The sequence below is a fragment of the Enhydra lutris genome, unplaced genomic scaffold (assembly GCF_002288905.1).
Source record: "Enhydra lutris kenyoni isolate GAN:26980312 unplaced genomic scaffold, ASM228890v2 scaffoldscaffold17, whole genome shotgun sequence".
In the NCBI taxonomy this organism is placed as follows: Eukaryota; Metazoa; Chordata; class Mammalia; order Carnivora; family Mustelidae; genus Enhydra; species Enhydra lutris.
The window spans coordinates 42,012,559-42,039,086 of record NW_019154101.1 but is presented as its reverse complement, the minus strand read 5'-3'; the positions used below and the strand labels follow the sequence as shown (position 1 = coordinate 42,039,086).

Genomic DNA, 26,528 nt, shown 5'->3' with positions numbered 1-26,528 from the left:
TGTATGTCTGTGCGTTGACCAAGCTCTACTCCTAGGGCTAAGCCACACAGCTCCTGCCGACCAGAGAGGGCTGGCAAGGAGGTCCTGGAGATCGACTGTATTGTGGGGACATGCCAGAAATAATGGCTGTTCACAGAGCACTCGTGGGCATATGCTCGGATTTCTTATTTTCAGCATGAAATTGAAATAAATGTAAATAAATTTGCCTGAGGGATATGTATGTTTTTGAAAAACTTTAAGAAACTGGTATGTAGTTAAACTGGGCAGGTCTTTTGGTTAAATCTATTTTGCGTCCTACTTTTTGCATATTAAAACATTTTTCTTGGACCACAAATTCATATATGTACCATTTAGCCTTAGAAGTCTTAGGGAGGCTTAACAGTTACACTGCCTTGCAATTTAGTGCTGAATATGTGATGATCTTTAAGTAGTTGAGCTCTATTTTCTATACTCTGACTTCCTGTCTTTTTACATTCTCCTCTCCCATTTTTTTAGGCGTTGGAGGTGCTTCTGAAAATGATGACCCTTCCAAAATGGTTATGGTTCTGGCAGCTACTAATTTTCCCTGGGATATTGATGAGGCATTAAGACGACGTCTTGAAAAAAGAATCTATATTCCATTACCATCAGGTTATCTGCATTTGAATCTTGTCTGAAAGCTCATGTTAACTCTTAGGTAGTTTTGCTTAGAGATTTTAAAATTTGGTAGTAATTAATTTAATTTCCTTTAAAGAGACAAAAGTAGGTTGTCCTTCCTTATATTAACTGGTACCAGAAAATTTTTTTTCTGAAAGCCTTAGTTCCAGAAAATTAAAAAAAAAAAAAAAAAGATTTATTTATTTGAGACAGAGAGAGCGAGCGATTGCACAAGCCAGGGGAGAGGCAGGAGAGGGAGAAGCAGACTCCCTGCCAAGCAGGGAGCCCAGTGTGGGGCTCAGTCCCAGGACCCCAAGACTATGATCTGAGCTGAAGGCAGACACTCAGCTGACTGAGCCACCTGGTACCAGGAAATTTTAAATTTAGAAGGGCTCTTAAATTTTTAAGCAAATGAGCTCTAAGAATTGGAAAACAACTTCTTATACAAAGTAGATTTGAGAAAAAAATATGTTTATGTTGAAGGCTTACATTTTTTTTTTAAAGTGATATGCTTTTTTTTTTTTTAAGATTTCATTTATTTATTTGACACAGAGAGAGAGATCACAAGTAGGCAGAGAGGCAGGCAGAGAGAGACAGTGGGGGGGCAGGCGGGGGTGGGGGTGTTAGCAGGCTCCCTGCTGAGCCAAGGAAGGCTTACATTTTTTAATTTGTTTCCATCATTAGCAAAAGGCAGGGAGGAGCTGTTACGAATAAGTCTACGTGAACTGGAATTGGCCGATGATGTTGACCTTGCAAGCATAGCAGAAAATATGGAAGGTTATTCAGGTGCAGACATTACCAATGTGTGCAGGTATGAATTATTTTGAAAGCATAGGGTATGTGGGTATAAACTTCTGTTATGAAGTTTTATGCTGAATTAATAAAATGGGTGAAGAATAAAGACCCACATTAGAATTTCTAGTGAGAGACAAGAGTTTTGGGATTAAGTTTGTGGTAAGGTGCTGGTAAGAATTTGGGTATCTTGCATGTCATTGAACAGTCTGCAGTGCTTTTGAAAGCTATAAGTTCAGGAAGCTGATATTAGAACAATTGGTATAATATAGAAAATAAGTAATTTTCTTGGATTAAAAAAATGTTGGTGTACTTCTTCAGTATTTTTCCTAAGAAGTGTGAAATGGATTGGGCATACTCCAGGGGAGTACAATCTCATTTTCAGTGCAGGTTTTTTAAATATGACAGGAACAGGAGTAAAAAAGAAAAAAGACAGTCTCTAATCCAGTTGATTCAAGTAGGTTTTGTCCTATTAGTTCATATGTTTATTAGCAAGGTACTCACTGTAGAGTATACCACACGGGCTTGTTGTGAGCGTCGGTGAGAACGTGTGGATGGAAGGCAGCTGTAGGGTGCTGTCCCTTTGGTGGCTGTTATTAAAGCTGAAACTTGATGAAAGGAGAGGTCCTTGAGTCTAAAGTTTCTTCTTTAGAAACAAAAAAAAAAAACACCAAAAAACAAGACAAAACTAATACAGAAGGGAAAGCTGAAACACACTAACTTGACCATTTAATTTTTCCAACCCGTGTAGAAAATAGTTTTTCAGCCATCTGGTTCTCTCCTGTCTCTCTGATGTTTATTCTTTCTTTAATTGGACACGTACAATGAAATTCAATTGCTAGCTTTTTTTTTTTTTTAAGATTTTATCTATTTATTTGACAGATCACAAGTAGGCAGAGAGGCAGGCAGAGAGAGAGGGGGGAAGCAAGCTCCCTGCTGAGCAGAGAGCCCAATGCGGGGCTCAGTCCCAGGACCCTGAGATCATGACCTGAGCCGAAGGCAGAGGCTTAACCCACCCAAGTGCCCCAATTGTTAGCTTCTTTATTACACCCTTTTACTTTTTCTTGGCTTCCTACTCAGTATCAGTTATTTAAATTGATTAATATCTGTAATTCATCATGGAATATTTAACAGCTAAAAAATATCTCAGAACAGGCCTTATATTCTGATAAGAGTCTATGCAGTACTAAGTGTGTATAGTGGGTAATTACAGAATAACACGTACTGAAAAGATTTTCTGTTCACAGAAAATTATTCAATCAAAATAACACTTTGTTTTAATTTAAAACCTAGGGATGCATCTTTGATGGCAATGAGAAGGCGCATTGAAGGTTTGACGCCAGAAGAGATCAGAAATCTTTCAAGAGAGGAAATGCACATGCCTACAACTATGGAGGACTTTGAAATGGCTTTAAAAAAGGTCTCTAAGTCCGTTTCTGCTGCAGACATTGAAAGATATGAGAAGTGGATATTTGAGTTTGGATCATGCTAAATTCTCACATGTAAACTGTGAGAAACCTGCCTTAAGTGTTTGATTAATAATTAAATGTAGTATTTCATTGCACTGAGTGCTATATTTTTTTAAACTTTGATAATGGTAAGATTTTAAAAAAAAAGTATGATTCTGAATAAAGGCAATTTTTTAAAGCTGCAAGCACACGTGTTTTACTTTAGCATTACCCGATTTTCTCTTTCACGGACCACGTTGTGTTGCAGCACAGGGGCAATTACTTAGCCTGGAAAAGTGTCTTTACATGCACTTCTAAGTACAGCGTCTTCTCTTCCACTGTCCAGCTGCTGTTCCTTCTAGGGAGTAATACTGGCTCTAGCACCTTGGATGCCAGTGGATAACTGAAAATTCCCAAACGTTTTTACAGAAGCAGCCAGTTGATGCACAAACCACGGCCCTGGTGTGCCTTCCTGCTTGGGGTTACAGTAGCTTCCCTCCCCTTCCTGGGAGAGCTTTAAAGACCTTTCATTTCGTAATGCACTAAGAAAAATAAATATATATATATATATATATATACATATATATATATATATATATATATACACATACATACACACGCGCACACACTCTTGCTTGACTTTATTCTGCCCACATTCGAGGATGCACTGTAGGCAAGTGGATGCTCGTAAGCCCGTGCTGCTCACTGTGTTCTAATGAACCCATTCACTCATGGATACAAAGCATAATTAAAATAGTTAATGGTGCAACTGTAGGTTAATAAATGGAATTAATGGTATAAAATCTTATAGGTAAGATACCCATTTAGGATTACTTTTTAAAAAGTAACTTACTGTATCATCCCAACCATAGAAAAGAGCATCATGCCGTGGTCCTGGGTCTCACTGGTAGAGAGGGAAGGCAGACAGGACTCTGCTCGCTGCAAATCCCATACCACACTCTCCAATGGGCCACAGAGACTCCTGCATGGTTCTCCTCACTTGAGTCCCTATATGCTTAATGGATGCAATAAGACCCTGTCATTATTTGCAGTTAGAACTAGAATCTTTAGCATCTCAAGGTGAGGAAGGACATAAAGCAGGTGTTACTAGCTGGGTTACTTTAGGATCAAACCAAATCGCATGCTATTATTTATTCTTCTATAATATGGAGAAAGTATGTTTCACAGGGCTGTTATTCCTTATTAAAAATAGCTAGGCAAAATGAAATCTCACTCCTTCATTTCGCTACCTGTCGTCCTTCCCCATACATACATATCTATTTAGCCTAACTCAAAGGGGGTTTTACTGCCCCCCCCATTTAAGGTGGTTTTAAAAACCAGTCACTACACTCTTGAATGGTATGTTTAAAATGATGGGTTGCATAAATAATTAATTAAACAATAGGAAATACCATTTGGAGTAAAGTATTATATGTCTAGATTGCATAAAATAGATGTCAGTGTGAATGATGGTTAAAAAAAAGACCAAAACACCGCTGAAGGGTAAATAGCTCTAAGAACCACAAGAGCAGGGACATGGTCTAATTCCAGGATGTTGACGGACTCCTTAACTGATTTGAGCCCTGGTTTCAGCCAGTGTATTGTGAAAGGAGCTCTTCCTTAGAAGCAGTTCTTGCCTGGGAAATGTTTTTATACCAAAACTCTATACTGTTTTCCTCAAAAAAAGTTTATTTTAGAGTGAGAACATGTCACTACTATTTTTAAATCCTGGTGCATTCAGGTAAGTAGTCTTGGTACAGGATATAATCAAATCATGAAACACTTCAGTGACTTTATACTGAGTCACATACTTAATATAAAGGCACATTAAATTGAATAAAAAAATAAGTGTTAAATTCTTGAGCTTTTAAATTAGAATTTCATAAAGTGCTTTTCATAAAGTCTCATATATTATAGTAATTAAGTGGATAGAATTTCCTTTACAAAGGCACCTTGAAAAGTACTGGCACATGGCATTTTGTCCTTTTTTTTTTTTTTTGGTAAGTTTGAAGTTTCTTCATGTCTTCTCTTCCACTTCATTTAAATTTCCTTTAATTCATCATCTGAATAGCCAGCCCTGTTACAGAATAAGGTGACTTTTAACTTGTCACTTTAAAGGTCAAGTTTTAGGCAGTTTTAGGAGTTTAGCAACTTCCCTAGTATATAAACAGATTCTTAGCGATTTAAAGAAAATTCTATTCAAGTGGCAAATTTAGAGCCAAAAGACTAATTCAGAGTCCATGATTTGCGATGGTGCTTTAAACACATGCTTTATCTTCAAGGTTTTCTGCTCTTTTTTTCTCAGGATTATCTGGAAATAAGTTGATAGCTGTGACAGGTATAACATTTGCTTTATCCAACTGAAGAATTCCTCTGAAATATAAAAACAGAAATTAAATATTTCCTGTCTACAGTTTCATAGTAAGACAAGGCTACTTCAAGGATCTTTACACAGTATTCTCCCTTTTGTTACTTAAGTACCTGTCCAAGGAGGAGGTCTCTGGATTGGATCCAAGACCCGTTCTGCAAGTTCAGTATCATCCCAATCAAGATGTCAACAGAAGGTAGTTGTTTATGGAACTGATCAAGCTGATTCTGAAAGTTCACAAGGGAGTACAGCAAGAATAGCTGTAACATTTTTTAAAAAGAACAATGGAGGGGCGCCTGGGTGGCTCAGTGGGTTAAGCCGCTGCCTTCGGCTCAGGTCATGATCTCAGGGTCCTGGGATCGAGTCCCACATCGGGCTCTCTGCTCAGCAAGAAGCCTGCTTCCCTCTCTCTCTCTCTCTCTCTCTCTGCCTGCCTCTCCGTCTACTTGTGATCTCTCTCTGTCAAATAAATAAAATCTTTAAAAAAAAAAAAAGAACAATGGAGAGCAGAGACAGTTGCCTGGCTTTATTAAAGCAATACAGTAATTAAAACCGTGCTAGTGGCACAGCACGAGACAAAGCAGCGAAGAAGAGAGTCCAGAAATAAGATGAATGTATGTGGGAACTGCATTCATAATAAGGTAGCATTCTGATTCACTGGGCAAATTACAACTGGAACAATGGCCTCTGTTTTGAAAGCAAAAACTAAATCATAACTAGCTTAACCTATACACAAGTGATGGTAAAAACCTAAGTTTTAAGAAAAGTAATTTTAAGACGGGAAAGGTATACTTAAGAAAAATTTAAAATCCTAAAAGACACAAAGGAAAGCCATGAATTGCTCTGAGCCTAAATTTAAAACTTTTGTATGATACCAGAAACAAGAGCAAAAGACAAATCGTAATCTGGGATTAAAAAAAAAATTGTAATAAAACAAACCATAGGAGACTCTCAATCTCACAAAACAAACTGAGGGTTGCCGGAGGGAGAGGTGGTTGGGTTATAGACATTGGGGAAGATATGTGCTATGGTGAATGCTGTGAAGTGTAAACCTGGCAATTCACAGACCTGTACCCCTGGGGCTAATTAATACATTATATGTTAATTAAAATTGTTTTTTAATTGTAATAGATATTATGTGTGTATAACAGATAAAGGAGCTCCCACATACCAATGATGATAGAAAACAAAAACAGGTAAAAGTTATAAACAGGCATGTCACAGGAGAAATACACAGTCAATTATCACAAAGATGCTAGACTCCACTAGACCTGGGCTAGTGAGGACACAAGGAAAAAGAAAAGGCAAGTTAAAATGAGACTGTATTTTTGTCCACAGTAGCAAAAACAAAAAAGACTGCTGTCAGCTGTTGATAAGATACACATACTCTTTGACCCAGTAATTTCACTTTTAGGAATCTATCTCTGTAAATACACACATGCCAAGACATATGTGTACATTTAACAGGTACACGAGAGCATTATTGAAAAGAACATGAAACTGGAAGATACTGAATGTCTAGTGGAGGAGTGGTTACATGATGGCTTAGCTATGCTGGAAAACACTAGGCAGCCAGAAGGAGGACCAATAAGCAAATACACGTGCTGAGAGGAAAAGGTCTTAAGGCCGAAGTTCCCATATGCACCAAGACCCCTGGGGTGGCGCTGCAGACTCATGGGCCCTACAGACTGTTTTAGATTTTCAAGATTTCATTTGAAGGGTAGCTCACAGTTTCAACATCAGGTTGTACTACACATTCCTTTCAATGAGGTCAGATCTTTGCAAAGCTGGACTTTGGCAGCTGTGATCAAAAGCAACACTGTATAAAAGCTAGTGGTGGACAGGAAGTGAGGGTGGCAGTGTCCCATCTGATTCCAAGATAAGAGTTTTCTATAGGGCCCTAGAGGGCACACACAGCCCATTTGCAAATATACGTAAGAATGATATATATCTCTATGTAAATTAAGAAATAAAGGGGTGCCTGGCTGGGCTCAGTTGGTGGAGCATGTGACTCTCGATCCCAGGGTCATGAGTTCAAGCCCCACATTGAGTGTAGAGACTATTTAAAATAAAAATCAAGCATTAAAAAGAAATAAAAATTTTTCTTTTAATTTTCATCTGGCCTTGATAAGGGGACCAAGGAAAAAATTACTGGCACACTGAGATAGCTATGTACCTGTCATTAAGTGAATAAAGCAATGTGAGGGACAGTTAAGAATCTAGCTGATAAACAACCTTATTATTATAAACATAATACTTTTGTTTTACCCAAATGGGATCATACTGTTTACCATACATTTTTATCAATACACAGAATTTGGATAAAAGATGCACACCCTAAAAGTTAACCATGATCACCTCTAGTTACAACGATTAAAAAACAGGGAAATGAAGAGGTATTTTAATTTATGCTCTTTGTATTTCTATACTGATGAAATATTTTACTACCAGAAAGTAACCTTAGTACAACTGCCATTGACGCAAGTATACTGCAAATCTGGTTTTTAATTTTACACTGTATCTCTTCCCACAGAAATGCCCATAACAAAACATTTGGTAAAAAACAATAAAAAAAAAAAAGTGCAACATGGTTTTCTAGGCAGGTTTGCCTAAAAAGTTCAAAAAAGGTCCCAAGCTTCCTGGCAGTCAAAGGAAAAAGGAAGAAACTATTAAGTTCCAGAATTTTCATTTTCAGAAAGAAATGGGAAATGTGAATTCTTCAGGGGAAACCAAACTAAAAGGTGGGAGAGAGACTAATATTTCTTTACTCCGCAGGCTCTTTGCTTGCATCATGGCCTTCTAACAAAGCCTCTAAGGTTTTAGTTCAATGTTACACATAAAGAAATGGGAGTTTCAAAGACCTTACGACAAGCAAGTAGAAAAGCAAATGTCTGAATTGAATCTTTTTTTCTTTCCTATAAATCCTAGGATTTTTCTAACATGGTACAATATAACTTAAGTCAAAAACTGTGGTCATTTCTATCTACTGAAAATTATTTCTATTAAGACAACTAAAATGACTATTTAACTTATTAAATTTCTTTTCTTTTTTTCCTAAGTAAACTCCACTTCCAACATGGTGCTCCGACTTGCGACCCCAGGGATCAAGAGTTGCATGTTCCCACAACTGAGCCAGCCAGCTGCCCATTGCTTGTTCAACTTGTAAAAATGCTAACAAAAAATTCACTTTTACATGTATAAAATAATTTCTTATGGTTTAAAAAAAAGCCATACAGGGGCACCTGGGTGGTTCAGTTGTTAAACGTCTGCCTTTGGCGCAGGTCATGATCCCGGGGATACCGGGATAGAGCCTGGTGTTGGGCTCCCTGCTCAGTGGGAAGCCTGCTTCTCCCTCTCCCACTCCCCCTGCTTGTGTTCCCTCTCTTGGTGTCTCTCTCTGTAATCTTAAAAAAAAAAAAAAAAGCCATCCAGAAAGGGAAACAAAGTATCTTTACCTCCGTTCCCACTCATTAGAAGTAACTTATTTTGTCATTTCAGAAGTTTCTTGTGCATTTATATACGCATATACATAATACTTTTGTTTTACCCAAATGGGATCATATGCTACGCAGTGTTTTCCCCCACCTAATAGATTTTGGATTCTTTGCTTCTCAGCTGCACAGAATCCCACTGTACATGTGAATTGCTTGCTAGTCAGTCAAGCCACCATTGATAAACAGTTCAGAGGTTTCCTCTTTTGCTTTTGCTTTGTTACAAGCAATGCTGCACCAGTCTTCTAAAATCCACTTCATTGAAAATTGATACTTCAAGGTAGAAGGGCGCCTGGGTGGCTCAGTGGGTTAAGCCTCTGCCTTCAGTTCAGGTCATGATCTCAGGGTCCTGGGATGGAGCCCCACATTGGGCTCTCTGCTCAGCAGGGAGCCTGCTTCCCCCTCTCTCTCTGCCTGCCCCTCTGCCTACTTGTGATTTCTCTGTCAAATAAACAAATAAAATCTTTGAAAAAACAAACAGATAGATGGAGGTAGAAAATTATACATGGTGAAGCCCTTGTTTCACTTGTTAGTCTAACATTGCATTTTTCACTAAAATGCAATGTTTCCTTTCTCTCTCTAATAGGCTAAGATCTTAGAGGGTAGAGTTTGTCTTATTCACATCTGAATCCCCAAGACAACTGTCTTGTTCATGACAGATATCCAATAAATGTTTTAGTTTTGTTAAAGTTGGAAGACAAGCTAGGAAAAAAGCAGACATCATTTTCCCTCCATCTCATCTTATAGCCTTCCTAATATTTATATTTTGTACTCTAAAATACAGTAAATACAACTCGCTTTTTAATCATTAAAAACACTAATGCTGTTTAAAAATAATAACTACTGGGGTACCTGGGTGGCTCAGTCAGCTAAGCAGCTGCTTTCCACTCAGGTCATGATCCCCCCGGGCTCTGGGATCGAGCCCCATGTCAGGCTCTCTGCTCAGTGGGAGCCTGCTTCTCCCTCTCCCTCTGCCTGCTATTCTGCCTGCTTGTGCTCTTTCTCTCTCTCAAAAAAACAAGTAAATAAATAAAATCTTAAAAAAAAAATACTTACTTGTATTCACAAACTGGGAAGAGCACCTTTAAGATGGTTATTACCACAACTGCTCCTATAATTCCAACCACCATGACGTTCAGAAACATAAAGAATACTGGAAAAACACTGCTCCAGAACCTACATAGATCTTTTCTGAATTTTTCCATCCATTGACACATCACCTAAAAGAGGAGTTTTGATTAGACAAGCCAAGTACCATCTGATCTCTAAGAGACTTTAAAAATTATGTTCTAGGTTTAAGCGATGATAAAATTCTGCATCTTGACTGTGATGCTGGTTACATGGGTGCCTACATTTATCAAAACTTACCTAACTGTACATTTTAAATGGGCACTATTTTATTTTAAAATATACCTTGATAAAATTATTTACAATTTAAAAAATTATGTTCTAGTAATACAGGCATAGGAATGTTACTTTGTTATCCTTTACAATTATTTACACTATCGTGTATAAATTAAGTGAACGTTACTGCTAAATGGTAAGAGGTTCAGCTAGTCTATGCCAAACAGACCAAAGGCAACCATGGGTTTCTAATAGTTGGATGACAACAGCAGGAGAGAAAGACAAACATGTTAATGGCTCTTGGCCCAGATGGGAGGTTCACTGGGCACAGAACACGTCAGAACAGACACTAAGGTGCACGGACAGGGAGGGAGGCATGTAGGCAGAGTGAGGGTGCTGGCGTTCAGGCAGCAAAAAGTGACCAGAGTTTCTACAACAACCCCAAGTAGGCAATCCCAACTGTCAGTGGGAACCTAAAAAAAAAGTCTTTGGAATCCTTTGGACCACAGATCTTGCTCACTTAAACAGAAATTATTTCAAGTAAGAGGCTGAGCTAATACATATGGAGGTATCAAGATACTCAGTGTGAACCCCGTATATATATCCTGGCAGCTGTATCACGCCCTTAGTAATATAGGAGTACTTACTAGGTGGAAATACATTCTTACATTTGTACCCGGTGTATTTAATCCTGGTAACAACTGCATGATTTTACAGATTAAAGTGGATGCCCCATTGCACAGATAAAGAAACTGAGGTTAGAGAGCCTAAGAACTTGTTCAAGATCACACAACTAGTACGTGGCAGGACCAGGATTCAAACCCACGCGGTCCAACTCCAGAAAGTACACCCTTCACCACGTGTGCTCGGTCACTGTGAAGATCCTGAGGGCCCTGGGCCTCTGTGTCTCTGTGTGTGTGTCTGTGTGTGCGTGCGAGCACACGCATGTGTGCTCGAGACAGCAGTCGCAGAATCAATAAACAGGAATATGGGAATGACTCTGGAGCTGAAAATCCCCCCAGAATGATATCCAGGGACTTGATAATCATTATCTAACTGTACTATTAAATGGAACTTGAAAAGAAAATGGGAAAACCTGAAAGCCTCACACTGCAACAGTGAGGAGCCCACTATTAACATTTCACACTCCCAGTCCTCGTGGTTTCCACCTCATCTGAAATGCTGTTTTCTTCTACAGAAGTCTGTAATAGAAAGATAATCCCGAATACCGGATGTACCTTGTAAGAAGACGGAGGCTCTGCTCTGAGAGGAGTCTCAGGTAGTTTGCCAGGGAAAGCGTCTTCATCTACGGTGGTTTCCACATTCCTGAGGAGATACTGGCTGGTGGTCTGCAGTGAGCTGACACCTTCTACTGAGAAGGAAGAGCCACGTCACCAAAACGCTAGATACACACTAGTGTCTCTCTTCCTAGTTCTACTGTTACTATGCCAAACACATGTAGGATACTAAGAATATACTTTCCCATCCATAGGAGAAAAAAATAACATTTCACTGTTCATGTTTAAATGCCAGAAAGGAGCCATAAACTCAGACAGTAAGAGGGAGCTACACCAGTTATGATTCTACCACACAGAACGCAGAAGTCCAATTTTCAGAAAGTTGCGTGTTTCGGTGGGAAAAAATAAATTCTTCTTTCTCTAAATGTAGCTAAATGATATTCTGATTGTGTATTTTGTGACGACTGCCCAGAGTAAGGGTAGCAATTTACCACAAAATGTCACTAAGCAGTCACCACTGATCACTTTTTGTTTTGATCACTTTCTATTAAGACTCAAGATAGGTTCCTGGAAGTTCTTAAATGTTATAAAGCATTTCTGAAAGAAGCCTACTTCCAAACATATTAACTATGATTAGAAAGCTATCCACTAAAGAAGTAATTTCCTTAATACTTTAAGTAACAGCCTTTCAAAGTACCTTTTTTGGAGAGGTTGGGAAGGGTAAATAAAATGTCGCTGTCTCGGGAAATAGAATACAGCATGCTTTCCTCCAAAGGTAGGGTGTAGTTTGAATGTCTGAGTATCGCCTGGTTCTTAACTAAAATATCAATTTCAGTAACATCCTTTTGTTGAGCCTAAGAAAGAAAAAAGAAACAATTACTCTTTATTTTAAATAATGGCACAACCCCATAAGAATCTAAAACTAACTTTTCCTCCTTTGTTGTATTTAACTAAAAAACTTATCCAGTTCACAATTACTCTGCATTCCCTGCACTCTGAGGCATTTAATTAGCAACTTTAATCTGAGTGTTTTAGCATTCAGTATTAGAAGCTCGCTCTCTGTCCCATTTTATCTACTTAGCCAGGGGGAAATGTGGCAGAGCTATAAACCAAATTCAATCCCTTCAATCGCTCTATTTACTAATGTTTATAATATTTTAAAGTGATATAAACATGTATGAATATAGTCATTTTTTTAAAAAATTAAAGACTTCAAATGCTAAACAAATGTTAAAACAAGTAAAAAATTCTAAATGCTTGCAGACAGGCAACATCGGGGTAACATTCTTCCTTATCAAGTCAGAAATAAATAATACAATAATGTAACACATGCATAATACCCAGCATAAATCTTTAGGGTTTAATTCCCAATTAATAATCATATTATCGTACCTGTTTTCCATCAATCTCTACTACCTCTTCTTGAATGACAATTAGTTGCAAACTGGAACCAGATGTCATAGGCCACTCATGAACTAAAATCCTTACACTGACAATTCCAAAATATTCTTTTTCCTCCACATTTTCCAGATTTCCATTCTTCACTATAAGAAAAAAAGTAGTGACAGCTTTGAACAAAACAAATGCCACCAAATGTATTGCTGTGTTTGATTATTTTGATAACATTTACATGGAACAAGACAGTTGCAGAACAATTTCTTTGGCTTTCTCAATCTCTGACTTCACCGGTGTTACAGAATTTATGAAAATAAAGACAACTCGACAAATCCTCACCATGTCTACAGTTGCTGAAAAGGAAAAATGCTCGATGGCCTTTAGACTACCACACTAGCAACATCATTCCTATTCCTTTACATAGTTTGTCAAGGAGGAACGAACAAGGCATAACTATTTACAAAGCAACCAGAAGACAGAGCTAATCCCATGTAATAGTAAAGTAAGTACATTCATCCATCCATTCACTCATCACAAACTCCAGGGATCTAGGGACCCCAAAGCAGTGAGGACACTAAGTTGTTTTCTCAATTCTTTCTCCAATAAGTGACCTGTTGCTGTTGGAGGGCAGGGATGAGGGAGAGGCTGGGACCGCCCTGTAATTCCTCTCCACTAAGGGACAGCGGGGCAGGATCAGCTGCCGGCCAGACTCCTCTCTGGCGGAGAGCCTCCGAAACACAGCAGTGGAGAAGGGTCGTGACAGCTGTAGCTGGTCTACAGAGCCAGCGGTGACCTTCCGGAGGCAGAAAACACTACAGGAAAAGATAAATCAATATACATCAGTGAAACCAGTGGAAAAGGAGTATTTAGCTTCTCAAACGTTAGTCTCTCAAATGTTACCATATGAGGATGGTCAGCCAAAAACAAACCCAGATGGATAGTCTGCATACAGATCCAGCTGTTTAAATTGATTCTATGCTCTTCCCTAAGATCCTTAGGGCTCTTCCCTTTATCTGGAATGTTCTCTACTAGTCCCTCGCTTCTCATCCATTTTTAATAAACTCCTACTTAAGAGTTCTAGCTATTGTATCCCTGTATCTCTGAGTTCCTGCCTTTTTTTAAGCACTAACTTTCTTGCAGTGTAGCTCTTGGTTTATAAGCCTGTCTCCTTACTAGGCAGCCTTCCCCTGACAGTATGCGTTGGGTTCGATGTTCTGTGGCTTTTATTCAGCAGTGATTCTATCCAGAATCAGACATACTTAATTTAAAATAAATATGCCATCATCAGTTACAAATACTATTCGAAACCAGTCTAGTGGTTCTAAATCCCAGTCTAGGGGTTCTAAATCCTAACTATGCATCAGAATCCACTGAGGAATAGTACAGACGCCCAAGCCTCATCCTAATCAATAAATCAAAATCTCTGGGGGGTACAGACTACCATTTCTAACTTTTGAAACAGGTAGACATTTCCATTAAGAGCCAAGTGACCTAACCTTTTAGTTCAACCTAAATCTTCACAAAACTGTTCCTCCTTTATTTCCCTGTTTCTGTAAATAAATCCACCCTCCTCCAAACTCGCAAGGACAGAAGTTAGGAGGTTACATTTGACTTCTGCACCCCCATTCTCTGTATCCAGTTAGTTGCTTCCTTCAGGCCACCCCACGTCCAGTCTCTCTTATATTTCTCCCTTCCACCAGGGGTGGGGTTGGGGTGGGGGGGTGGAATATGTGGTTCAGTAAGTACTCAACCAACATATGGTTACCTAACTATTCCCTTCTTCAATCCCTCTCCCTTCAAAGCATTCACACAGAGGAGCCCGACTAATCTTCTGTAACGCGTTCTGACTACACAGCTGCCTTGCTCAGACACCTCCAGCGGCATCCCTCTGACTAGTTTGGTAGTTCTCTGAATGGTCCTTCTTCAGGCTCCTTCTGGGGGCACTTGCTGCTCTCTCATTCTGGTCTGCCTAACCTCCCTCCCTCCCCTCCTCTAAGGCTTCTAGCTGTAAAACTTCCCCTCTCCTGTGGTCCATCTCTGCGTTTTCCCTGGTTGCCCATTGGTCCTGCTCACAAAACAGCATGCTTCTTGTCAGTGTATCTGTCTGCCCAAAGGCTGTGCACAAGGGCACAAGAGATTCAATAGAGGAGAAAATGCAGTCATATAAAGACACCAAGGTGGTGACTCTTCAGCCCCCAAATCTGGCACCCCTGCTGGAGAATAAAATTAAATTAAAAAGCACAAAAGCCCTTGATATTCTGACTTTCCTGACTATGGTAGGCAGCTTTAAAAAATGGCTCTCTACTTCCCTTGAGTGTGGCAATTCATGTCCTTGCGTTATTCCCTTCCACCAAGTATGGTCTGGACCCAGTCACTTGTTTCTAACAAATAGAATAAAGTAAATGTGATGGGAAGTCACTTCTGTGATTAGATTATAAAGACTGCAGCTTCTGTCTTGTGAGGGTTCACTCTTGCTGGCAGCCTCCCTCGTCCTCCAGCCAATATAGCCAGCTGCCATCTCGTGAGATGCCCAACAGAGAGGTCCATGCGGCAAGGGAAGGAGGGAGGCCTCTGGCCAACCTCCTGCAAGGAATGGAGGCCTCAGTCCCACAGTTTTGTTTTTGTTTTTGTTTTTTTTAATTTTATTTATTTATTTATTTGACAGACAGAGATCACAAGTAGGCAGAGAGAGAGGAAAGGAAGCAGGCTCCTGGCCAAGCAGAAAGCCCGATGCGGGGCTCGATCCCAGGGCCCTGGGATCATGACCTGAGCCAAATGCAGAGGCTTTAACCCACTGAGCCACCCAGGCGCCCCTGGTCCCACAGTTCCAAATCCTGTCAACAGCTGTGAGTGAGCTAGGAAGCAGATCTTCCCCAGCAAAGCCTGGGGAGGACTACAACCTTACAGGACAGCCAGATGTCCCAGGTAGGCCAAGCTAAGATTCTTGACCTACAGGAACCAAGAGACTGTTGTCGCCTACTAAGTTTAGAACTAAACTGTTACAGAGGGCAGCTGGGTCACACCCAGTGGCAAATTCCTAATGCATATGCCATCAATGGAATTACTACTTAAACCACCAACAGCACTTCTTTTCCTAGCTATGAAGAATTAGCTTGTTGTATACTAACCTTCTCACTGAGAGCCACCAGAAAAGATGTAAAAAAAGAAACACTCATATACACTCAAAACCCACATCTGTCTAGAGGCAGCAGAGAGCTAAAAAGTCAGCCAGCGCCCCCACAAGGCATTTACTGATTCTCAAGCTTGACAGCTAGAGAAGCTGCAAAGCTCATTTAGGAAGTAAGGACTCAGAGGCAGAGAAGCTGAACAGAGCTAAATGGGCAGATTTGGGCAGTCCCACGCAGAGGGCATAAAATAAAGGTTATGGCTACAAGATCCTAGAGAGAAGGGAAGAACAGAAGTAAGCGAACATTCTATGCAGTCTTCTCCTGCAGAAACATGTGCTGATTAGTAAGTCGGGTGGGCCAAGAAACCAAGCCTCTAAGACACTAAGAAGCTAAGCAGAATGCTGGCAGGCTTATGACAGTGGAGTGTGAGGCCCATACAACAGGGGCCCTCCTAATCACCTCCAGTTGTCACTCGGGACCTACGATGAGCTTCACCTGGGGCAAAACAGTTAATAAGAAATAGACTAAGCCTCACAGAGATAAGAACCCAGCCTTCAGTCAGCCCAATCCTCGACTTAAAAATTATGGTATTGTGCCCCTTATTATCATGACTGCCAGGGGTTAAAGTCAATCCTCTCTGGAGTAAGATAATAATATCTGGAGACTTTATAACTTTTTGTACACAATATCAAAAAAAAAACATATGTTGAAGGAGAAGGATCAAAAGAAAACACAGATCCAGAGGGGCTCAAAAAATTAGACTGGGCAGATTTTAATTTTAAAATTAGGGATGGCTGGGTGGCTCAGTTGGTTAAGCGTCTGCCTTCAGCTCAGGTCGTGATGATCCCAGCGTCCTAGGATCAAGTCCTGGATCAGGACTCAGCAGGGAGCCTGCCTCTCCCTCTGCCTGTGGCTCTCTCTCTCTGACAAATAAAAAAATAAAATCTTTAAAAAAAGAAAGTAAATCTTACTTTAAAAAATAAATAAAGTTACTGAAAGTAATAGGTTCAAGAAAATAGATGATAGTGGCGCCTGGGTGGCTGAGTCAGTGAAGCGTTTGCCTTAGGCTCAGGTCATGATCTCAGGGTCCTGAGATCGAGCCCCCGCGTCAGGCTCCCTGCTAGGTAGGGAGTCTGCTTCTCCTTCGGACCCTCCCCCTGCTCATGCTCTCTCTCAAACAAATCAAATCTAAATAAAAAAAAGAAAGGAAGGAAGGAAAAGAAATAATGGGTGCCTGGGTGGTACAGTGGGTTGGGCACCCAACTCTTGGTTTCAGCTCAGGTGGTGATCTCATGGTCGTGGGATCCAGCCCCCAGCGTTGGGCTCCTATACAGCGCAGTCTGCTTGAGACTCTCTCCCGTGTCCCTCTGCCCCTCAGACCAGGAACCCCCCCCACCCCGCCCGCCGCCCCGCTGCTCATGCACACTCTAAAATAAAGAAATAATCTTTAAATAAAAGAAAATATGTGATAAAATGAATAATTTCACCAGGTAAGTGCAAGCTACTAAAATCAAAATTAAAAATACAAAATTAGGGCACCTGGGTGGTTCAGTGGGTTAAGCCTCTGCCTTCGGCTCAGGTCATGATCTCAGGGTTCTGGGATGAGCCCTGCATCAGGCTCTCTGCTCAGCGGGGAGCTTGCTTCCCCCCTCTCCCTCTGTCTGCCTCTCTGCCTACTTGTGATTTCTGTCAAGTGAATAAATTAAAAAATCTAGAAAAAAATATATATATAAAATTTTTTTAAAAATCGGTGGGGGAGGGAGAGTTGGGCCAATATCTGGGGCCTGAGCAGGAGATGGAAAACAAAAGAAAAAAGAAAAAAAAATTTTAAAGAATAAAATGGACATCCTAGAAGTCCAGTAAATGAAAATAACTCAATTAGGCAGAGCTAATGAATTAGTGTGCAGAGAGAATGAAAAGAAAAAAAGGATAGAAAAAAACAGAAAACAGTATAAAATTTATATGGAACTTTATGAGAAGAGTCAAACATACATGTAAATGAAAAGCAAGAAGGGAATAACAAAGAGGACTTTTGGTACTTTTTGAAAAGATAATGCTCAAAAATTTTCCCAAAAAGACAGGAAGTCACAGATTAAAGAACCCTACACTTGGGCACATCGCAGTAAAACTAATGAAAACCAAAGACTAAGAAAAAAATATTAAAGGCAACCAGGAAAACAAAACAAAACCTTATTATCCATCCTAGAGCAATGAGCCTCAACAGAAACTCCAGAAGTGAGAAGACCATGAAACTGGTCTTTAAAATGCTAACCTATGAAGTTCTATCCTCTGTTTCCCCATCCAGTAAAAAGATCCTCCTAAAATGCAGGCAAAGTAAAGATGTTTTCAAATAAAAGCTCACATAGTTCATGGCTAACAAATCTGCACTAAGGGGATTTCTTGATCCCCTACTAAGGGGAATTTTTTAGGCAGGGGAAAAATGAGCCCTGATGGGAACATGAAACACATATACACTAAGTGAGCATGGGGTTTTTTTGTTGTTGTTTTTTTTTAATTTTATTTATTTATTTGACAGACAGAGATCACAAGTAGGCAGAGAGGCTGGCTGGAGGTGGGGGGGAGAAGCAGGCTCCCCGCTGAGCAGAGAGCCCGATGTGGGACTCGATCCCAGGACCCCAGGATCATGACACGAGCCGAAGGCAGCAGCCTAACCCACTGAGCCACCCAGGCACCCTGAGTGTGGGTTTTGAGTTTTGAGTGTACATGTGTGTGTTTCTTGTTCCCCTTCTTCATTTCTTCATTCAGGAAGGAATGAAGAGTGATGGAAAGGGCAACCATTGAGGTAAACATAAGTGATTACTGGACTACACAAATAATAAGAACAATCATGTTGCATAATCAGGGGCATGATGCATAATATTAAGATTTAAGAACACAAAGAGTTAAAATGTATGACAGTAACAGCAAAAATGCAGAAAGGGAATAAATGGAGTTTCCATGTTCTGAGGTTCTTGCTTTGTTTGAGAAGTGATAAAAATACTAGTTTATTGATCTCAGAGGTAACCATTAAAAGAACAGGAAAATAATATAAAACTAACAAGACAGAGGGAAATGATGAAAGAAAAAATAAAAAACCCAGAAGAGGGCCAAAAGGAGAAGAAAAAGGGACATGGAATAGATGGGACACAAACAGGAAACAAATGATTCAGATTAAAGATTTAAATTTAAAAAAAGATTTAAATCCAAATATATTAGTTATAACATTAATATAAATAAATCAAAATCCCAAATAAAAGATTGACAGATTGATTTAAAATAAGACCTATCAGTATATGCTGCTTATTAGAGATTCACTTGAATTGTAAGGACCCAGAAAGACTGAAAAAAAATGGAAAGATACCACACAACAATGCATCTTCCTCCCACCTGCCAGGCCAAAAAGCAATTGCTGTTAAAATAATATAGATAAAGTTGACTTAAAGGTAAAAGTATCACTAGAGATAAAGACATTTTATAATGATAAAAAAGTCAACCTACAAGGAAGACATACCACTTCAAATCTGTATGCATTTGGTAATATTGTGTCAAAAGATAGAAAGCAAAAATTGACACAGCTGGGAGAACAGACAAATCTACATAGTGGAGATTTAACACACATTCTCAGTAACTGACAGAGCAAACAAATGAACAAAAATCAGTACTTCCCTAACAGACTGAACAACACAATTAACAAAAAATTTCACCCAACATATGTAGAACATCATATCCAAGTAATTATATGATGTACTTTCTTTTCAAGGACACCTGGACATCACCATTTCCTAAAACTGACTATCTTGCTAAGCAAGTCTCTGATTTCAGGGGTTAAAATTATACACCATGCACCTCTGATGACAGAGGTGGAAACAGTAAAAAGTTCCAAAATATTTAGGAATTAAGCACTGTAACTTCTAAATGACCCACAGGACAAGGGACTCTCACTACAAATAACTGGAAGACACTGTGAGCCGAGTGACTATAAAAGTACGTAACAAATTAAGTACAAAATACAATTATTTAGAGAAAAATGTACTGCCTTAAATGCATATATTAAAACAGGTAGTAAGACTACTGTACATATTTCTCATACTCCTTATTTCCTTCAAATACTGTGGTACAACATAACATATCTGCTTGTCTTTAAACAACCCAAGATTTTAAAAGATTAAAAAAATATTATCTGGACATAAGGGTAGAAGCAACCAGAGAATCAGAGCAACAATTCATTTTTCTCTTTATTTTCTCCCAACTGTGATAAGCACTCCTTCAAGATTTTGCCTCTTACTTGTAAATCTCCACTTATTACCCCTCTTTATATTCTTACATTAGTATCAACCAACCAGAAATGCAGCTCCGGACAACGACAATCTCATGAGAAAAAAATGTGAATATGCCAGGAATAACCAAAATAAAGTAGGATTTGAATTTTAAACACATTAGTATTATTATACACTCCAGTAATGATGTATATTATTAATTTAAAACGAAAATACATCACAAAAAAAACCGTGTTTCACAAATTTAGTATTACTAAAAACAGAACAATTATGGAAATAATTCAGTAGTACTCACCTATCAAAGTCTGACAGCTTATTCGGGTTACACCACTATTTACAGGGAAGTCATTTACATATACCTGTCCACTCTCATAGGTTATGTTAAGAACAACCTTAAAATAAAGCAGCATATACATTAATTCCAATGGTGTATAAATGATGACAAATTCTTCATGTCAAAAATACATTATCTAACTAAATTAGATGTGCAGGGAAAAGTAACAGAGGCTACCTACTACTTAGCTCAGTGATACTAAAACATAATCAAAAGGAGACAAACCTGTTCTTTGGATACCTCCCCATCATCTTTCAGGGTAGTTACGTTAATTCTGATGCTGTCCTGCAAAACATACACGAAGTGGATAGGTATGCATTCCACCAAGTAAGAATAGCTCAATTCTTTTTCTTTTCCCCTCAACTATATTTAGCATCATCACTCAAAACATCAAAAGAACATTTTTTAAAACCCAGCATTTTTATTTTTACAGCCTTTATTATGCCCTTATTCACAATTCCACCTTCTCCTAATCTATATTTTTTCCACTTCATTATGAAATGTCACATTTATAAGCATATAATATGCAAACTTAACACTCATGTACCTACTACCTAGGTTAAAAACCAGAGTATCGTCTACACCTTTTAAGTCTCCTGCGTGACCTTCTCTGTCCTGTTCCCCTCCTTCCCCTCCATTTTCATCATTTCTTGCTTGTCTTTATGGTTTTATTGTGCTTGTCTCTCTCCAAACAATATGTTGTTTAGTTTTATCTGTTTCTAGGCTTTATGTAAGTGGAACAATTTTGTACGGATTCTTCTGGAACTTCTTTTACTTAAAACTTTCGATGCATGCAGCTGAAGACATTTATTTACAGTGCTGTGTAAAAGCCCATCATATGATTACCAATTTACTTATTTGTTCCACTATCCATGGACATTTGAGTCGTTTCCAACATTCTCATTTTCATAAACAAAACTGCTCTAAACCTTCTTCTTCTTTTTAAGATTTCATTTTAATTTATTTATTCGACAGAGAGAGAGAGACAGCAAGAGAGGGAACACAAGCAGGGGGAGTGGGAGAGGGAGAAGCAGGCTTCCCGCTGAGCAGGGAGCTGGATATGATGTGGGGCTCAATCCCAGCACGTGGGATCAGGACCTGAGCTGAAGACAGACACTTGCCATCTAAGCCACTCAGGCACCCCCTTTTTTTTTTCTTTATTTTTTTCCTAGTAATCTCTACACTCAACGTGACGCTCAAACTTAAAGGCCATGTGTTCCTACGACAGCCAGCCAGGCACCCCTGCTCTAACTCCTCTGAAATAGGACCCCTTGTGCCCGTGGACAAGTATGTACTGTTCACAATCCTTGAGAGGCACTAAATGCTCAAAAGCAGTTACTCAAATATTTAAGTTTATTAATGACATGCTTTCTAAAGAGAAAAAAAGCACTATTTTAATAAGTATTCACCAATACTCACAGGGTTCACAATTTGTCATTTGAAAAACAAATCCTTCCCTGAGTTGATTCACAGTTAGACACTGTTATCTAGAATAAAAAATATTTTTTTCCAGGGGGTATTCTTTGAGAATAGGAAAATTATTCATAATCAAAATAATATACAAGAGTATCTCTTGGCACCATGACTATCTCTAATACTTTATACACTTCCAACAAATGAGAGAATGAGACTGAAGCACCTGTATGAGGTTGACGTGATTCTACTCAAGGAACAGGACTCTAGCATGGAAAGTCCATACCATACATTTGGTACACTTGCCAACCTACGTGGGGGCCTACGAAGCTTCAGAACCAGCCTGGCTTTCTCCGGGTCCATCCTAATCTAGAACTAAGCATGGGCCAGAACCAATTACACTCATCTCTAGAACAAACCAACACTCAGTAAGTCATCAAACTGATGGTTATAGTTTTTGTGTTCTAATTCCAGCCAAAAATTCCTCTTTTCAAACTAGAGGATCCATCAACTATACACTCTATTGTTCTTCTAACAGCCCAGGGAGAACCCTCCAATGATAGTATTCTAAGGAACCTTTTCATAGCTTCTGCCTTTCAGTAGTGAACATACACTATATTGTTAGTAATTTACTGCACTTACATAGATCACTCGCCTAGTAAAATCTGGGGTTTGTAAAAGACAATTAACAGACACTATCCTGCTGTATTTTGCAAGAACCAAATTCAATTAAATTTTTTAGTCTTCTGAATGATTTCATTTCAGAGGTGACCCGGGTCCCTTACTGCCTTCTGAGCCCAAGTTCAGAGATAGGTCCTATTTCTTGCTCTGAGAACCTCTGACTGAACTGGAAGTTCAAGCTTGTAAGCCAGGATGGCAGAGACTTAAAGAGTGGGTGACTTAAAGAGTGGGTGGCAGAACTGAAGTTTCTACCCACCCATTTTCAATTCTTCCTCTACTTCCTTCACTCACAAGATGCCCAGCTGGTACACATAGCTTCTTAAGGACAAAGGTAATAGACACCTCATTTAAAATAAATGAATTAAGTCTCAGGGAAATATACGAAATAAATATTTACACATATAAGAAAGTATGTGTCCTCTGGATGCCTCTCCTTGGTGACAAAACTATTTTAATATTAGAAGCATGTACTACAAAAATTTGCATTATTTTACAATCTGTGTAACCTCAACTTCTAACAACTGCACATGTAAACAAAACAGAAAAATGCCTATAATCCAGTAGCTCAGCATACTGAGGGGATATGGAGAGAATTTTCCTAACTTTCAGTTTTCTTACATTCACATCACGTTAGATACAAAAATGAACAGATGAGCAGATACATGATAAAGCATAAAGTATAATAAAATGTTAACGGTGGCCAAAGTTTGTGCTATTCAATATGGTACGTACCCAATAACCACATGTGGCTATTTACATTTAATTAAAATTAAAATTTAAAAACTCAGTTCCTCAGTCGCCCTGGTCAGCCACATTTCAAGCACTCACTAACCACAGTAGTCTAGTGGCGACTGTAATGGACAGAGCAAACACCATCATTATACCGAAGTCTACTGGACAGACCTCATCTAATCTGGTGACCACCACAACATTCTTTCAAATGTTCTGTATATTTGAAATAGGGTTGCTTGGGTGGCTCAGTCGGTTAAGGATCAAACTCCTGGTCTCAGCTAAGGTCTTGATCTCAGGGTCTTGAGTTAAAGTCCTCCTGCACTGGGGCTTAAACATTAAAAAAGGAAAAAGAAAGGAAGGAAAATTAAAAAACTAAAACATTGAACAATTTAGATCAAGAGGCTTCAGTTTCCCATATAAACATTTCCAAGGAATGCGATTCTCCCTCTCCCTGCTCAGCATTCTTTCATCTTTGAAATTCTGAGTTTAGATCTGGACTTTCCAAAAGTGGAAGGATGGCATAAAAAGGGAGAACTAAAATGATGAGCTCACTAAGCTCACAGCGCAATGTACTTTCAGCTTGCAGTCAAAATGCATTTTTCTCAGACTATATGGGGACAGACTTAAGTATCCTTGGATTCACGAGGGACTAGGATGAAGCTTTAAAATTTGGAAAACAGGGGCACCTGGGTAGCTCAGTGGGTTAAAGCCTCTGCCTTCCGCTCAGGTCATGGTCTCAGGGTCCTGGGATCCAGTCCCAAATCGGGCTCTCCAGTCAGCGGAGAGCTTACTTCCCCCTTACTCTCTGCCTACTTGTGATCTCTGTCTGTCAAATGAATAAATAAAATCTTTAAAAAAATGGGAAAAAATTTGGAAAACAGTGGAATTCCAGAACCTTAAGAATCATTTCATTTTTATTTGGTGTCTTGGTGCTCAGCGATCACATTCATATTTTTGACCAGTTGCACTGTGATCCATATACAATTTCATATACAAGTGGTTCTTAGGGCTTGCATTGTTGTGCCTTCCCGAAATGCCCCAGCAGAACTGAAAGTGAGATATGCTCATTATTTTTCTTCTCAGAGAGAAAATAATGTCATTCAAAGTAAAAAAAAAAAATTTTTTTTGAAGTGATATTTATGCTGTAAGTCACCCCTGAATTTAGAGTATTCAAGTCTTGAGCGGTAAGAAAAAGTATACCTACATTGTTTCTTATTCTGGAAAAAATCCCATTTTAAAATCTTCAAGCTTTTCCCAACCATACATTCAATCGATGAACGGCAAATACTGGTTTATTTCAACATGACTGCCCCGAGAAAGCGAGAAAAACCAACCACCCTCCAGTACAAGGGCGCAGTGGTTATCCAATTTCAGCTGCTTCACAATCAACCTGGGGGGCTTACCGACACAGATTACTGGGCCCTACCCGCAAAGCATGGGATTAGTGAGTTTCCAGCCTGCTCCCAGTGGATGCTGGTGCGGCTGGGACCCGGAGTAGGCACACCCCGGAGCCCTGCACGCCGCGGGGGAAGGCAGTGCTTCCCGCCGCCGCGGGAGCAGACAGGTGGCCTGGAATCGCTCTTGTCCTCTCTCCCAGCCACTTCGACGTTTCCCAAACACTGCGCAGCCCCAGTGCCGGCTCTACCCCGGGAAGGCGCCATTACAAAAGGCTGGGAGCCCTTCTGATCGCGTACTTTCGACGGCAAAATCCCCTCCGGCTGGCAACGGTTGGGACTGCCCTGAGAATCCCCAAGTTTCGCGGCACTGGGCTTAACCACACATTAAGTAACCCTTTTCGCTCTCTCGCTGCCGTTTCCCAGGCTGCCCCCATTTCCTTGGATGCTTCTCCCCACTCCTCTCTTGGACGCCCGGACCCCTTCCCCTGGCCCGCCGGCCGGTGGCAAGAAGCGTCGATGCTGACACCGACGTCCTACGGCTCCGGCCCGGGCCTCCCCGGAGGATCCGTGCGAAGGAGCGGCCGAGCCGCGCCCGCCCTGCCCTACCTGCGGGGCTTGGGGCCGCAGTGGCAGCTCCTGGGTAGCTGTCCTCAGCCACCCGGCGGCCGGCAGCGCCGCGAGCAGGAGTAGCCGGAGGGCAAACGACGCCGGCGGGAAGCCCTCCATTTTGGACAGGCCAGCGGCGGCGGACGGCCGGGAGCTGAGGGCAGTGCCAGCCCGAGGGGCGGGGCGAGGCTACCCGGGGGCGGGACCCTGGGAGGCTGGACGGAGCGGGGGCGAGAGGAGCCCAGGAACTTGCGGGTGGCCGCGGATCGCCCGGGCCCGGGAAAAGCGGACTTCGCATGCGCGCCTGCGCGAAACGTCGGGAGGGTGGGTGGAGTCAACCGGGGGTAGGTCCTAGTTGGTCTTCAGACTGGCGGGCGGAATTGGAAGGAACTACTGATCCGAAAGAGTGAAAATGTTTTCATTGACATGATTTTAAAATTAGTATATACTAACGAGACTAATATATATACGTATGGAAATAGCTATAGCTCTGCGTGTGCATATTTTACATATGTATAAACTGAAATAATGATAATATCGCAGAATTGTCACGAGGGGGAATATGTCACGAATATGTCACGAGGGGGAATTTTATTAAATCGGTAGTTCTCACCCATGACTGCACATGGGAATTGCCTGGGCAGTTTTTAAAAATTACTGATTGTGGGGACTTATGGGGCACCCGAGTTTCTGATTTAGTTTGTCTGGGCTGCTGTTCCGGCATCCGTAGTCCCCCAAGTGATTTATTGTGTTAGGGTGGAGGATCAACCACGCATCAAAGGTTCAACATTCAGCGGATCCCTGCAGACGCCTTGGGAACAACACTCTCCAGCTGAGCTCTCGGGGCTTTTCTATTCAGTTCCTTAATCTCCTTAATCTACAAAATGAAGATGATAGACTTTTCCCCCCTCTTTCATATTGTTAAAAAATATTTTATGAAACTCTCTAAAGCAGAGAATGCCAAGGAAGGTATTTCAGATTAATAGGATTGAATATTGATTGAGAACTTGGAGACATTGCCATTCAAGGCAGAATAAGAAACATTCAGCCTTTTTTTAACTTTTGACATGGAAACAACACAAATCTCTGTATCCCTCTTAGCCCTTCTTCTTTATCAACCCCTCTCCCCATGTCTGCTTTTCTAGCGAGGGTAATTATAAAATCTTTGTAGGGTATACTGCAAAAATCAACTAGCTCCCTGCTTACTGTGAGATTCACAACAACATTATTAACCTGCAAGTGATTTCT

The 26,528-nt window shown here is 40.2% G+C and overlaps 2 protein-coding genes across 3 annotated transcripts in view; one reads left to right on the top strand and one right to left on the bottom strand.

The window, feature by feature from the left end:
- LOC111147838 (katanin catalytic subunit A1) overlaps positions 1-3,082 on the top strand; it is a 34,693-nt gene extending 31,611 nt beyond the window's left edge. Inside the window, exons 9-11 of the mRNA XM_022504090.1 lie at positions 496-630; positions 1,321-1,447; positions 2,722-3,082. Of these exons, the coding sequence (XP_022359798.1) occupies positions 496-630; positions 1,321-1,447; positions 2,722-2,920 (461 nt within the window). The 3' untranslated portion in view covers positions 2,921-3,082. The remainder of the gene's footprint in view (positions 1-495; positions 631-1,320; positions 1,448-2,721) is intronic.
- A 1,463-nt stretch (positions 3,083-4,545) lies between these two features.
- Positions 4,546-25,472, bottom strand: LOC111147789 (glycoprotein integral membrane 1). Of its 2 annotated transcripts, none has more exons than XM_022504024.1 (8): positions 25,281-25,472; positions 20,677-20,736; positions 20,413-20,509; positions 12,710-12,861; positions 12,015-12,171; positions 11,318-11,448; positions 9,792-9,955; positions 4,546-5,249 (listed from the first exon to the last, which is right to left on the bottom strand). In XM_022504024.1, the coding sequence occupies exons 1-8, from the start codon at positions 25,398-25,400 to the stop codon at positions 5,135-5,137; spliced, it is 996 nt and encodes a 331-aa protein (XP_022359732.1). In that variant the 5' UTR covers positions 25,401-25,472; the 3' UTR covers positions 4,546-5,134. The 2 variants fall into 2 exon arrangements, with proteins under 2 accessions (XP_022359732.1, XP_022359731.1); XM_022504023.1 differs by having other exon boundaries at positions 11,318-11,451; positions 25,281-25,471.
- Between the last annotated feature and the right edge of the window lie 1,056 nt (positions 25,473-26,528).

What these genes read in the sequence shown, in the direction of transcription:
- LOC111147789 (XM_022504023.1), bottom strand. Translation starts at nt 25,400, where the DNA reads ATGGAGGGCTTCCCGCCGGCGTCGTTTGCCCTCCGGCTACTCCTGCTC. An exon ending in TCCCAACCTCTCCAAAAAAG is followed by an intron (nt 11,452 to 12,014) that starts GTACTTTGAAAG and finishes CTTCCTTCTCAG; the next exon opens with TAGAAGGTGTCAGCTCACTG. An exon ending in AGCCTCCGTCTTCTTACAAG is followed by an intron (nt 9,956 to 11,317) that starts GTACATCCGGTA and finishes CTCCTCTTTTAG; the next exon opens with GTGATGTGTCAATGGATGGA.